This window comes from Pituophis catenifer, unplaced genomic scaffold, assembly GCF_029215685.1.
Source record: "Pituophis catenifer annectens isolate HBS135680 unplaced genomic scaffold, rPitCat1.0.hap2 SCAF_1, whole genome shotgun sequence".
Taxonomy (NCBI): domain Eukaryota; kingdom Metazoa; phylum Chordata; class Lepidosauria; order Squamata; family Colubridae; genus Pituophis; species Pituophis catenifer.
In genome coordinates, this window is record NW_027256881.1 from 308,824,862 (window position 1) to 308,840,555 (window position 15,694).

General features: G+C 37.8%; 1 protein-coding gene across 3 annotated transcripts in view; it reads right to left on the reverse strand.

The window, feature by feature from the left end:
• Window positions 1–15,694, reverse strand: part of SYNE3 (spectrin repeat containing nuclear envelope family member 3) — a 91,041-nt gene that overhangs the window by 51,014 nt on the left and 24,333 nt on the right. For all 3 annotated transcript variants that reach the window (XM_070931541.1, XM_070931540.1, XM_070931539.1), the window contains exons 3-7: window positions 10,716–10,888; window positions 8,767–9,076; window positions 4,314–4,475; window positions 821–1,165; window positions 125–261 (exon numbers count right to left, since the gene is read on the reverse strand). In XM_070931541.1, coding sequence (XP_070787642.1) covers window positions 125–261; window positions 821–1,165; window positions 4,314–4,475; window positions 8,767–9,076; window positions 10,716–10,888 — 1,127 coding nt within the window. The remainder of the gene's footprint in view (window positions 1–124; window positions 262–820; window positions 1,166–4,313; window positions 4,476–8,766; window positions 9,077–10,715; window positions 10,889–15,694) is intronic.

The following is a 15,694-nucleotide window of genomic DNA, read 5'->3' on the forward strand; positions in this document are numbered from 1 at the left end:
TTATGTTTCTTAATTTTGAAACAAACTGTCTATATCAGTCCTTTCATTGAAATGTATTTTTGGAGCGATCTAATCCCCTTGCTGTCATTTATTCTGAGTTGTGCCACTTCCTGCAGCAAAATACCTTTGATGTTCTCGTATGGCATGGATCACACTCTCAGAAAGAGGCTGCAAGTCTTGTGAAAATTTGAACAACTCCTTCAGTTGAATCTTCAGTTTCTCAGCCTTTGGCTCTTCTGCTGTAAGGTTTGCCTTTGTTGCCTTAAAAAACAAAATCATTGTCAAGAAATATTGACATACAAAAAATAGCCACAATATAGCATAAATGTACATTTCACAATAAAAGCAAACTTACAGTGGCAACTTCTCCCATCCCAATGCTTCATAAAATCATACGTTAAAAACATCCCGAAACTTCAACTGAAGAAAACTCATCAGCTTGTGATGAAAGTTCAAGAGGAAACAAACAATGGCGTCTTTCATTATTTCATAAATTAGCTACAGGTAAAAGTGACTTATTTCCATCAACATTTAAAAAAAATTAGGACACAAAAAAAAAGACCTAGAATTACCTCATGTTAATATCAGTTTCTTAGTGGGAATAGAGTAAAGTATGCCTGCTCCAATGAAATGGAACATCCTGGATAAGGGCATAATTCATTAGGACCCATTAAAATGTTGCCATGAAGATGTCTCAACCATTTATTTTAATATACAGTAATCGCATCTGCATAGACGAACAAGCTTGAATTTCATTGTAATTTCATTATGTGGCCATCTGTCTTTGTTCCCAGTTGGTTTCTGTCCAATAACTACTCACCATGTATTCTCTCCATAGAGAAATTAAATCCTCATCACTTCTCACAATATCATCCTTTTCAAAGTGGTTTCCTAGTCTTTGCAGCCTTTTACGGAATTCTTGAACATCAGTTTCGAGCATCCTGGCCTGGGTGTGGTAGGTGTTTTCGGACTGAAGGCTCTTCAGCAGTTTCTCCTCTTCCTCCACACTCACTAGCTTTATATTCTCCAGGAGTTTTTTCAGCTCCTCAAGTTCAGCCTTCATCTTTTCTGCACCCAGGGGAGAGGTGTTTTGCATCACATCTATAGACTGTGCTTCCAGATGTTTCAATTTCTTTTCTCCACCCCTTACATCTTTTGTAATGTCCTGCAGGAAAAAAGAGCTGCAAAGTAAGTGATTCCCAATCTCACATGTTGAATATATGCATACTGAGGCAGCATAAACCCACCATGCATTGCTGCCTATGGACATAAGAAAAGGCCTCATGCCTTGTGCCTAGTTAACCAAATTCTTTTGAATGGCCATCATGCCAGGAATGTTATAACCATGAATCCACCAGACCAAGACTGGATCAGGCAACATTGGTTCTTGGATTTATGTCACATCTTTGTTGGGGAACAATTGTGTGCATCTTCTTCTCTTACCAGTTCAGCGTGCCTGACCACTTCTGATATGATTATACATCTGTATGGTACTATCATCTTCAAAAGATGGAGCACCTCTAAATGCTTGGTCCATTCATCAAAACAAAATATAATATAAAACCCCTGACTGCTAGCAATTCAGCAGGATTTAGGATTTGGCAACAAGAATTCTTTATTTTTGAATCCATACAATATCCTGGTGGCAGAAATGGCAACTTTCCCAAGGTAACGTAATAAATATAGTCAAACACAGCTTGGGTAGACTTTCCATACATATACAATGATCTCACTCAATACATATAATCCATGAACTGGATTGATCACCAAACATCGCTCTACACATGTGTTTGTGATCAGTGCATACAAAACATATGTGTGTATTAAGCTTGCAGATCACACCAGTCATATTGGGTTCTAATCTTCCTGGGTTAGCATCCCTAACATATAGTTTGGTTTTCTCCTCCTCTTTGCATTTGTACAATGAACTCTGTATTAAGTATCATATAAAGAAGCAAATGTATATATCTCAGTTAAAGACTGGTTTAACTGCATTGACGCCACACTCTGTTCCTTAAAAATCATTTTGTCCAACAACTTATGGCTCACAATGTTGCTTACTCCATTCTAAGTATGCTTCTGACTAGTCCCAAAAATTCTTACAAGATTGGGATGGTAGGCATGTAGATATAGGAAAAAATGATTCCAGAAATATTTTCAAGAATGTTCTATATTTTATATCTTATAGTAACAGAGTTTCAGCCTCTGAAGCAGGGCAAAACTTCCAAATTCTAATAAACTGGATCTCATGGCTGTAGTAAATCCAGACAGTTTAAAAACAGAAATGAAAAATAAATTCAAATTTGATTTTATATTTCATGTTACATATTAATTATTCTTTAATATGGATGTAAAGGTACTTTTTTCAATGTAATGATTTTAAATTGGATGTTTTAAATTTTTGGGGGTTTTAATATTGAGCCGAAATTATTTAATAATTTTAAATTTATTTTAATTGTTGTTTGTCTTTGTGCTTTTAATAGGCTTTCACCGTCCTGAGTCCTTCGGGAGAAGGGCGGTATAGAAATAAAATAATAATAATAGTAATAATAATAATAATAATAATAATAATTTATTGGTTAATCTTTAGTGAGATTCACAGCCTTTGAGGCTGGTTAATAGCTCAGCAGCTCGAGTCCTAACCAAGGACCTAGGAACTGTTAAGGTATCGTCAGAGGATGTAAGCTGTTCTGAGTAAGGTGGTTTTTTGTAGAGTCAAAATGTTCAAGTCCGGCAAATTTAGGATTTCTAAATAGCGGGGTAGCCCTTTGGGTATTGCTCCGAGGGCTCCAATTACAATCGGGACAACACACGATTTCTTTTTCCACAGTCGCTCAACTTCAATTTGTAAGTCCCGGTACTTTGTGATTTTTTCTTGCTGCTTATCTTCAATTCGTGCATCACCAGGTATTGCAATGTCAATGAACCATACTTTTTTCTTTTCAACTATTGTTATGTCAGGTGTGTTGTGGACCAAGTGCCTGTCAGTCTGAATCCTAAAGTCCCACAGGATCTTGAGTTTCTCATTCTCTAAAACTTTCTCAACCTGATGTTCCCAGTGGTTTTTGCTGTACTCAAATCCAAACTTCTGGCACAATTTCCAGTGAATGATTTTAGCAACACGGTCATGGCGTTGTAGGTAGTCAGTTTGTGAAATTTTGCTGCACCCACTGATCAGGTGGTCGATTGTCTCATCTTTCTCATTGCAGAGGCGGCATTTGCTGTTGGTGGTAACATGTTGAATTTTTGCCTTCATGCAGTTTGTGGCTAGGGCTTGTTCTTGAGCTGCCAAAATAAAGCTTTCTGTTTCTTTTTTCAGTACTCCTGATCTTAACCAGTTCCAAGTTAGTTTCTGGTCAGCTTTGCCTTCAATACTTTTCAAGTATTGGCCATGCAGAGCTCTGTGTTTCCAATTTTCAGCTCGCTGCTCAATTACTTCTTTCTTATATTCTGCTTTTGTTTTAGTTGTCTTTAAAAGGCCTCCTTTATTTACTTCCTTAATCATTGGTTCTTCACTTTTCTGGATGTAATCATTCAAGCTGCATTTTTCTTCTTCCACAGTCTGCTTTACTTGTAGGAGTCCTCGACCACCCTCTGCTCTTGGTAAATATAATCGGTCAACATCACTTTTAGGGTGCAAGGCATGATTCATTGTCATAATGAATTGTCATAATTGTCATAATTGTCATAATTGTCAACATTGTCATAATGTTGTTTGTCTTTGTGCTTTTAATAGGCTTTCACCATCCTGAGTCCTTCGGGAGAAGGGCGGTATAGAAATAAAATTATTATTATTATTATTATTATTATTATTATTATTATTATTATTATTATTATTATTATTATTATTATTATACGCATTTCCAGTAATAATCAACATGGATATTACCATTCTTTGGATTTTTCTGGAGCAGAAAGCTCAGTAAACTGTAAAACAGCATGCAAAAAACAGCACAATTCTTTAAAAATAAAAATAACTCTGGAGGAATCTACATTTAGAAATCATTTTCTACAAATGATTTTTCATTCGATGAGGGGAAAAACTAGTGTTTTTTGACCGATGCCCTGTTAATACAAGTAGTGCAGGGAGCAGGATTCAGTAAGTCATAGGTCCCCCTGCCTATGGAAAATGATGGGCATGTTTCAAAGAAATTAAACAAGTCAAGAAGTTGGTTACAACTGCAGAAATAAAGTCATATTGATTTTTTTTTTTTAAAGGTTCCTCCATAGAGGTTCCTGGAAGCTTAAAAAACAGAACTCCAACATGTTAGCAAAACAACACCTTCACAGAACTAACTTCAGCAATCAAATACCTGCAATGCTTTGATTCTATTTTCTGCTGGCAGCTTTGATTCTTGATTGAGGCAGCAGTTTAATCTTTCAGTTAGCTGAGTCAGCCATAGCCGAAACTGGTCAACGTTGGTCTTATATAGCTTGTGCTCTGTTGTTATCTTTTCAAGTAACATCACTCTTCTCTGAAACAAGAGAAATATCCCAGACTGTGTGTTTTTTTTTTAATAAACTCAGAGCACAAAGAACTCTTCTCCTCATATGTCATTTGGTTGTTTTCAGGAATTTGAAACAGTTAACATACGTATCCCAGGTCCAAGCAAACTGTAATTATTTAGCATTTAATTAAGTAAATACAATATTTTAAAGACTTTCATTTCTTTTTCAAGGAAGGAAAGATAGTGCCGGAAGAAAGGTTTAATAAGCCAATTTCTCATTAATGACAGCATTTCAGCTACTGTGTTGAAAATAAAAATACTTGTAGGAAATAACATGGAAAACATTTAAGAAAAAATACACAGTTCAATATGCATTATCCCTGCAGGTTTTTCAATGTAATGTTCCACTAGGGGGCCCTTATGAGTTATTCAATTTTTTTAATCCCCCCCCACACACTTTTGTGGGACAATATAAAGGAAATTTATACAGGCAGTTCCCTCAGGGCAAATATGCAAACATGCAAACCAGTATTAGTGTAGCTCCAGGGTTAGCTCACACTCCTCATCAATTGGATAATTTTCTGCTAAAGGCAAGAGAGAAGGTTTCTAGATGAGACCAAGGACCCACCTATCAAATATCCAGCATCCAGTTTTCTACAGTGGCAACTTACTGACAAGCCAGTAAGGCAATAACTCTCCTCCAATGTTTTCCAGTTATACTGCCTTGGAATATGGAAGTTCCATTCAGACCTCAATATTAGCAGGACTACAAGCAGAGATAGATTTAATTTTTTCTGAGTTACTCTCTCCTCTTTATAACAGTATTACAACCAGAAGTCAACTGCAGATAGGAGTGTTCTTGGGGAGTGTAAAAACAAAAAAAAAGTCAAGGTGGAAGCCACAACTGCATGAGTGAAGCCAGCATTTTGACTTTTTTGACACCCTCTTGTGAATGCCCCAATTGCTTGTGACTGCAATTGGAATAAAAAAGGAATAAAACTTGTTCTGTCACGTATTAGATAAAAATGCTTTTTCCAAAATCTCCTATTAGACTCTGGAGAGAGAGCCTTCCACCGGTAGGAATGGCTCTCCCCTTCTTACCTCAGACCATTTTGGGCGGCGGCAGTGGTGAAATCCAATTTTTTTTTACTACCGGTTCTGTGGGCGTGGCTTGGTGGGCGTGGCTTGGTTTGGTTTGGTGGGCATGGCAGCAGAAGGATACTGCAAAATCTTCATTCCCACCCTACTCCAGGGGAAGGATATTGTAAAAACCTCATTCCCACCCCACTCTGGTGCCAGCCAGAGGTGGCATTTGCCGGTTCTCCGAATTACTCAAAATTTCCACTACCGGTTCTCCAGAACCTATCAGAACCTGCTGGATTTCACCCCTGGGCGGCATGGACAGACATTTTCATTGCAACTGAGAAGAGAAAAAAAACAGTTGAGAATTTCTCCATCTCACAAAAAGAGTCCTAACCCTGGAGAAGGGATTTCACAGAGTCCTCTGGAGTTAAACAATAAATTCAAACAAACAAACAAATAGCAATGGCTGTTTAAAATTTTGCACTGCTAACGTGAGAAGGGAGCAATGCAGGATTCCTGCAAGTGACAGACTATTAGCAGAGTTGAAAAACAAAAAACAAAAGGAATTATTTGCCAAAGGAAGAAGGGTATATGATTATTTACAATACTATCATGGTTTTCTTTATGACTAAAACATATTTTAGGGTATCCCTAAAGTGTAATTTGGTGTAGATCTGTTTCATTTCTGAGGGATGAGGCTCTACTGAATTGGTACAAATAGACAGAAAGGGCTGCTTGGTTAAAAAAAAAAAAAGCTATGAATTTTAACAGAAAAAAAAAAACTGCTTGTGATTTGCTGTTTTTCTGTTTATTTGTTTCAAACATTTTCCTCCTGACCCCCACACTCCTTTCTTTCTGGTTATCTCTTTGTTTATAAGGATAATTTATTTACTTTTCTAAAATCAGAATAAAAATAAAGTACAAAAATAAAATGTTAGCAAGGTTAATTTAAAACCAAGAAACTACATTTTAGTGTCTCTCAATACCAATTATCATTATTGAAAACAGAGTGTTTTGGAAATACAATGAATCATTTGTCAGAAGAATAGGGACTATAATATTTTTCACAGGAACCACCTCAAAGAGTGCTCTACCAAAAAGGTTACTTTGAATCATAAATTTGAATTAATGTATCACAAAGAATGATTTGTGCCTTGTGCATCAGGAACACCACTTTCTCTGGAACACAATGTACAATAAGAGCTTTGGAAAACCAAAGAATAAAGTTCTGTAACTGTTCTTCAAGTCTAACCAATGCAACAATTAGACAAAAAATAAATTTGTTAGCAAATGAATATTTTCTTTTCAGTCATGGTTGCCTCCTCTTAAACTGCATACATTTCAAAAAATGCATATCGTAATGGTTTTTCTTGTTATTTGCTTTCAAATTTGGGGCAGAGTTGTAGCGGTAACTTTATTATGTCCATTATATAAAATATGAAAGTCATTTCATATAAATGTCTCTATGACTCAAAGATTTAGGGGATTATGTGATTGGGAGGAAGGTTTAAAATTAAACCCAAGACAGATGTGGTATCCCAATTCGATTTGGAAGCTTTAGAAGTTATTTGGAAGGATGAGCAAGAGGCTGAGCAGTATATAAATTATTCCTGTGTCTAGGTTCAGTCTGAAATGTGAAAATAAACAGATGAGAAAAACCAATAATGAGATTCAGAATAGTATGACATCACGTATCCAGATACTGCAGAATGTTTAGACCAGGGGTCTCCAACCTTGGCAACTTTAAGCCTGGAGGACTTCAACTCCCAGAATTCTAGAGGGAGTTGAAGTCCTCCAGGCTTAAAGTTGCCAAGCTTGGAGACCCCTGGTTTAGACTGTTCCTGATTTTCTACTCAACTTGTCTATCAATAATCTTACCCATTCATTAAGTGGTCAATAAAAAAGGTTTTCTTCCACCCTACTAATAAAGAGTATTTCTACTGTTCTACCTCCATTCTTCTCAGTTTTGTCAACTATAATATGAAATATTTCTAAATTAGTAGACAACTTTTGCCCTAAGCCACGGGTCTGCAACCTTAAACACTCAAAGAACCATTTGGACCTGTTTCCCACAGAAAAGAAAACACCAGGAGCCACAAAACCTCAGTGGGCATGGCCAAATCAACGTCACTCAGTTTCACCAGTCACATGAACCCCCCCCCAGGCACGTCTACCCAGCCGGTCATTAGGACAGAGAACCGGTTCGGGAACCACAAAACCCTTTTGACCTCTCTCTCTCTCTCCCTCTCTCTCCCCCTCTCTCTGTATCTCTCTGTCTCTGCCCTGGCCGCTTCTCCATCCCCCCCATCACCCTTACCATCTCAGGCCAGGCGAGGAGTGACTGGGAAGGGAGGGGGAGGGGTGGGGTCAGCCAGCGGTGGGATCATCCAACAGGGAGCCACAGCAGAGGGCCCAAAGAACCGCATGCGACTCCGGAGCTGCAGGTTGCAGACACCTGCCCTAAGCCTTTCATTTGGATCTGGTTCCAAATGAAAGGCTTCTGGCAAAAGTTTTCTACTAATTTAGACTGTGTCTAACTATTGAAATACCATTGATATTTCAACTAAAGATAGAATGAGAAGCTGTCTCTAGTAATTATTTATACTATTATTGTAATAATAAATGGTCACCCAAGTTTTTAGGGTATACATAGCTGAAAATGTAATGAGAACAGAGATGGAAAAAAGATATGGAAATATTTCAGTAGTGCAATTGACCAAACTGAGAAGAATGAAGGCAGAACAGTGAAAATACTCTTAATTAGTAGGGTGGAAGAATGCATGTTACTCCTAGCTGATATTCAATGGAAGCATTAAAACCGCTCAGCTTAAGAGAGGAAAGGCCATTATTTACAAGAGGCCTAAAATATTCCATAAACATGAGAAAAGAACACATAGAAAAGAGCTCATGTCTATCCTGATCAAATTTGTCTGCCTCAGACCTCAACCCACCGACTGATTTATGTGGCTCAGTTTAATGTGTAAATCTAATCTTTATGATTTGTAAAGTATGTGTGAACCTGGGCATTGTGGTTTACTCAACCATCAGGGCCAAAGAGAATCATGGTAAATCATATGATCTCTGCCAACATCTGCAACTCCCGATCAAAACAAAAAGGAATTTGCTGATCTGTACAGCTGGGGGGCAATTTAAATATAGGGGACAGGAGCAGAAGACACCTACTACAACATCTACTTTGCTCTTCTATTTGGCCTTCACTCCAAATTTTTCTCACCTCTGCTTCATTCTTAATTTCTTCATATTCTTCCTTCATCTTTTCCCTGGCATCTTCATCAACACTTGTATCTCCAATCCGGTTATACAGAGATATGGCTTCTTCTAGTAGCCGATCCAGCAAAGATGACCGATTCTGAACATCTTTCAGTAGGACCTGAGCGTGGCTAAACTGCCACTGCTTCTCCTTTAAGCCAAGCTGCAACTCTATGTCAGGTTCCAGGGTCACCTTCATGTTGTGAAGCCAGGTGTAAAATTCATCCTGGGCCTTCAAGTATTCACTCCAATGCAACCACACCCACTCAATGCGGCTATTGGAACAAAAAAGACAGCTAGGTACATTAATTCTGCCTTCTCCAACATTAAAGAGAATCATCTCTGGATAGTATGACCAGTCCTACATCATTACATCATCTCCAGATAGTATGACCAGTAGCAGGTGATAGTTTGTATCCAGAGGGACTAAACTTGATAGTCTACAAAGTAAAAATGGTACTTGCCAATAAATTCCAACACTAAAATATGGCATTCGTCTAAGGCAGTGGCCCCCAAACTTTTAGGCACCAGGGACTGGTTCCATGGAGAAAGGTTTTTCCATGGACCGGAGGCGGCATGGTTTCATGTGCTGCCTGCATCCTATAGATGGGGCTTCGCTTGCTTGCATGGACCAGTTTCTGCCATACCAGTGACAATCCATGGCCCTCAACCTGTTCCATGTAAATACTGCCAAGATGGTTGCTTTCCAGTTCCAGCACATGTACTTTCTCCTCATATTACTGTTCTTTCAACTTTTTAAAGAGATTTTGAATGAATTTAGCTTTAGTCATCATATTAATCCATGATCTTGTGCAAACAAGCCTTAAAGTATTCTTGGGCACCTTCTTCCTTTACTACAATTTATTTCTTTCCTTTCTGATGGGCTATAATTTTGGAATTGGGAAAATATGACTTGTTATTCCTGTGCCTATAAAGTTAAAGGCATTTGTAACAAACTAAGATATCACATGCTTTGCATGGAGAAGAGCCTTGGACCATTCCTTGGTATCTCAGTAGTACTGGAAAATTTACTGCCTGAAATTCCTACTTAAATGTGGCTAATAATAAAACATATAACATATTACAAAATAAATAAGAATATAGTCTACAAAATCACAAACATTTATTCAAATTAATTTCATAAAGTCCCAGACACCACGACCTCCTCCTCCTCCTCCTCCTCTTTTACCACTTCAGGTGTCAAGGGAGCTACAAAGTTCTGGTTCTTGCTCCTCTGGTGGCCTCAACCATAGTTAGTTGATGTTGTTATATATGGAATCCCAAGACATCCTCCCCAGGTGAGCATACCACCTTTTTTGCTGTGTGTATGTAATTATCACATACCTAATTACCAAATTCTTGCTTGAATAGCCGTCTTTTACAATTTTATCAATACTGGTAGTGTCAAGATTGGGCTACTGCACCAATGGTTCTTTGTATTCTTATCGTATATTTATTCCCACTGCAATTATCACAATTCGCCTTCTTCCATCATACAGAATACTATATAAAAAAAGTGCAGGCATCCTATTTGTTAAATGAAGACCAGGAGGATGCCATGGCATCAAATGCTCCCTTTATGTCGTATTTATCACTTTTTCAAGGGAATCTGGGCCCATGATCTGGATGTCTGGAAACAGGTATTTGAACCATATGAAATGATCTAAACTGACTTATTATGATGCGATATTATCTCTGGATAAATCCCTAAGGATTAGATTTCATTTGCCACGATTACTTGCTACCCATCCAGCTTCACCTAGTTAGAGCAGATACATTTTTCAGAATCTTCAGAAACTGGTGACAAAGACGGACAAAATTGTCATTTTCTGTCTGGCTTAAGAGTTTTCTGCTCAGAAAACTCTTAAAAGCCATTTGATGGGAGACCTAATTGGGGGCACTTGGGAATCTTACCTGTGACAATGAGTAATGTATATGGCTGTTTCTTCCCACATGGCTTTTATATCCTTTAGCCTAGATAATACTTCATGCTTTTGTTCCTCACTGATACACTGAAGCAGAGCATCAGCTTTCATTAGGACCAGGTCCATTTTCAACCGGCCTTCAGGTTCCAATGCACAAATTTTCTATTAGGAAGAATTGTACATGAAAAGTAAAACATGTATATATTCTTTAATGAGGTTTTTTTTTTTTCAGAAACATACTTAAAAAGAAAGAAAACTAGAGCCATACTCTTTTGACACTGGAAAATTACGGACTACAGAATATTGGTTGCTTCATTCAGAGTAAACAGAAGGAAATGCACTGAGTGAGTAAATGGAAAGGAAGAAAATGGATAAAGGAGGCTTTCTCATAATAGGGTTAATTCAATCTTCCCATTCTGTGCTTTAAAATAATTCATGCACAGGGACAATTTAATATAAATTGTGTGTGTGTGTATATATATATTATATGATTATATGTCATCGGTTCCCAGTAAATAAAGCCGGGTTAGGATTATGCTATTAGGGGCACATTTTAACTGAAAGTCACATCAATTGATTTAATTAAGTTAATGAACTGCAAAATAATCTTCTAGCAAGGAGGACATATAAGCAGAATTAGACCTCCACGTTTATGGTGCAATTTTGTGCATTTTGCTCTGAGAAATACTGGACAGGAGACAAAGAGCTGCTAGGATAGATGCATGTATGTATGTCAAAGAAAGTGTGTGTGTGTGTGTGTGTGTGTGTTAGATGATATTGCTGAGATTATTTATTTTAAAATAGTGACTTTTTTCTTTCCTCTCCCTCCTTCCTCCCCCCACCTTTTTGGAACTGCTTTTGTGATCTTCAAAGCAGATGCAACCTTATCTTCAGCATTTCTGTAATACCAAGCTTACCCTTAGTAGTTATTATTCTAAAGCAGGGGTGTCAAACTCAAGGCCGGGGGCTGGATCCAGCCTGCACGGTGTTTAGATCTGGCCCATGGGGCCGCCCTGGAAATAGCAAAGGACTATCCCGCAGTGCCTCTGCCAGCAAAAACGGAGCTCGGGAGGATCATGTGCAGCCCTCCTTTTTTGGCCATGACATCCTGCTGCAGCCATCTGCCCTACCCCACAAGCTCCATTTTCACTGGCAGAGGACTGCAGGAGGCTGTCACGGCAGAAAACAGAACTCAGGAACCCGTTTTTGTTGGCAGAGAGCTCAGGCCACCACAGAGGCCCCCTGATATGAGTGATGTCAAACTGGCCACACCCACTCTGCCCCCCTCCCAAAGTCAAACACAACCCTGAATGAAATCAAGTTTGACACCCGTTCTAAAGCCATTCAGCAGATTTCCATAGGACTTCAGTGGTTGACAGGTGAGGCGAACACTGTTGCTTTTAGATGTTTTATCTGCTAAATATCTTTTTTTCTTTATGATTTTGTTGACACTGGGAATTCCCTTGCAAGGGTTGCTTGACAATGTAGTAAGATTTGGAGAGGTATGATGGATAGTGTTGCTGTAAATTAATTTTAGTAAAGTTTTCGTTTTCTTATCTCCTGACTTACATTTTTGACTTTTACTTTCTTACTCCTTTCCTACACTCTTTTCTGCTCTTTTCTGTTGCTAATTGCAAGGTACAATAGCACAATGGATATGCATGCATGAGGTTTCCCCGAGTTTATGCCTACTTTCCTCTTGTGTATGGATGAGTGCTACGTTAGTCCCAGGATAATCCACACATGGAGAAAGAGTTGTATGCTATGTAGGAAACATTTGCCAAATTCTATTTATCTCCAATATGTCTTGCTCTTATTTATGTATTATGGGCTATTTGAAAGGGGGATTATATAACCAAACGGACACTATACCCAACTACTTGCGTGAAAAAAATGAAGAACAGTGGATTAAATTAAGGTCCCATTGATAAAAATCGTATCTCATCCAGTCTTTAGGCACATTAGGTTTATCCACTTTTCTGCAATGGCTCTGGAGCAGCACCCAGTTTGAGGCACCGGGGGACATCCAGAGACGTAGTTCAAAATGATGGTGGCCACAACCATGTGATCAAAACCATGTCTATTTTTAAAAGATCACATGATTGCGACTAGATTGCATAGTCATGCCTGCCATCTTGATGTTTCGTATACATGCTCCGGTGGAGCACAGCTCCTTTAGTTGAAAGGTGGGGTGCAGGGGTGGGTTCTAAACTTTTTTACTACTGGTTCTGTGGGCGTGGCTTATTTTGTGGGTGTGGCAACTCATCTGGGATCGTCAGAGGCTTTTCAAAGCATTTTTTTTACCACCTCTTTGGCTGAAGAGGTTGCAGAAAACAATGCTTTGAAAAGCCTCTGCCGATCAAGCAACTCAGCTGAGATTGTCAGAGGCTTTTCAAAGCATTTTTTTTACCACCTCTTCAGCTGAGCCATGGGATCATCAGAGGCTTTTTTTTTTTTTTTACTTTTAAAAGCATTTTTTTGACCAAAGAGGTTGTAGAAAAAATGCTTTTAAAAGTTAAAAAAAAAAAAGCCTTTGATGAGGTGGGCGAGGTAAACGAGCGGCGACTGGGCCAGGGACCGGTTTGGGGGTGTGGTCAGTGAATGTTATTACCGGTTCTCGGAACTACTACAAATTTTTACTACCGGTTCTTGTGAACCGGTGCGAACCGGGAGCAACCCACCACTGGTGGGGTGGAACAGGTTACCCTTCAGCTATTAATGAATTATATAATTCCTAGCAGATAATCATAGATGACAAACACTAGGAAAATGTTGTTAGCAATATTTGGAGAAATACTACTGACTTACTTAATGGCCATTAGTAAATACAATAAATTTTAAAACTTTCCTTCTATCAATTATATCTCTGAAAAGAGTGCTGAATACAGTTTTACTCTCTTAATTCCCCATCTAGATGACCAGACAGCACAATTTTAGGGAAGGCTATTATTTGAAGGATTTAAAATAGCCTGACTCCACAACTCCACATAATAAGCATCATTTATGATTGCCTAAAGGATATCAAATTATAATTGATGGCTCTGTAAATATGCCATGTTTCTGCAAGATGATTCACAAATCCTGATGCATGTAGAAAAAATCCACACCCATTAATGCCTACAGTGCAGTGCAACTTGTGAGCTTAATTTTTATCCAAAAATGCAGTTTAAGAGGTGGCTTTGGAAATAGTTGGTATGTCAAGATATAATTTCACAAATGCACAATTATGTAATGACATTATGATGTTTGACACATAAAGTACATAAACTGCGTCATTTGCATAATGTTGTAAGTATAGGCATGACATTATTTGTCCCTCGCTTGTATCTCCTGTCTCTTTTTTTTTTTTTTTTTTTTTTTTAATTAGATTTTATTATAACATATAGTAATACAATCGGTACATTTTCGGTTCATTGGTGCAGTTATATACATATATACATCTGCATACATTATTGCTTGTCTTTTGTTGATATTGTTTCTTGGAGCTAGATTTAATTTCAAACACTTAAAAATAATAGTGCTCAGCTCCCTCAGACTAAATCTAATACTATTCATATAGATTTTGTTAATTAGTTAAAATTTAATCTCTATTACCTTCTTTATTTCTTTCCCCCATCCATTCGTACCACATGTCCCACACGCTATAAAATTCTGAATCTTCTCTGTCATTAATTTCTGAAGTCAATTTGTTCATTTCGGCGCACTCCAATATTTTTCCAATAACATGTTCTTGAGGTGGTATTTGTTTTTCTTTCCAATACTGGGCAAAGGAAATTCTAGCGGCTGTCAGAATATGTATAATTAAATACTTTTTCTTTTTTGCATATTCAGTTTTCAAAATTCCCAGGAGAAAAGCTTTTGGGTCAAAATCAAAATTTTCTTTTATTATTTCTCTAATCCACACCCATATCATCCTCCAGAATTTTTGTGCCTGATTACATGTCCACCAGCAATGATAAAAAGTACCCTGCTGATGGTCACATTTCCAACATTTAGGGCTCGAATTGGGGTAGATCTTCGCTATCCTGGCTGGGGCCATATGCCATCTATAAAACAGCTTGTATTGGTTTTCCTTATAAGCCGTCGCCTTTGTCATTTTAAGGTTATTATTCCATATTGAATCCCATTCGTTCAAATTTATATTCTGTCCTATATTTTTGGCCCATGCTAACATCGGTTCTTTAACTACTTCCTCTGCCATATCATACTCCAATAAATAATTATATAATTTAGCTAAAATTTTGTCGTCCGTACCCATCCATATCTTATCAAATCCATTTATGCTCATTTCAATGCCGAATTCCTCCTTATCTTTTTTATATCTGGATTTAATTTGGTTATATGGCCACCAGTCTATAGAAATACCTTGTTCCATCAATTCTTCCCTTGTTTTAAGGTTCCCTCCCCCATCTAATAATTCATTGTATCTGAACGTTTTACCCATTTCTAATACATTTGGATATATTATAGCCTCCATGGTGGAAAGCCATCTCGGAATTTTCCTATAGTGCTTCTGTCTCATCTCTCCCCATATTTGTATCAAGATCTCCCTTATTTTATGTCTATGGAAGTAAGTTTTTATCTTCTTCCCAGTATCCCAGAGATATGCATGCCAACCCTTCTGGAGATCATACCCTTCTAGAGTTAACAGTCTTTTATTTCTTAGGGTTGCCCATTCTTTCAGCCATACTAGGTTTGCAGCTTTTTGATATAACTCCCATTTAGGTAATCCGAAACCCCCTCTTTCCTTCTTGTCCTGTAAATTCCTAATTGCTATCCTTGGTTTCTTTCCCTCCCAAATAAATTTCCTGATGATGCTATTGAGCTCCAGAAATCTCCTGTCTCAATATTCATGATAATGGATATTAGTCAGGAAGTTTCCTCACTATCTCTAAGACTAAAGTCAAGGAGAACAACTATAGGAAGAGACTAGTTTGAATATATTTTATTTATTCATCATATTTATAT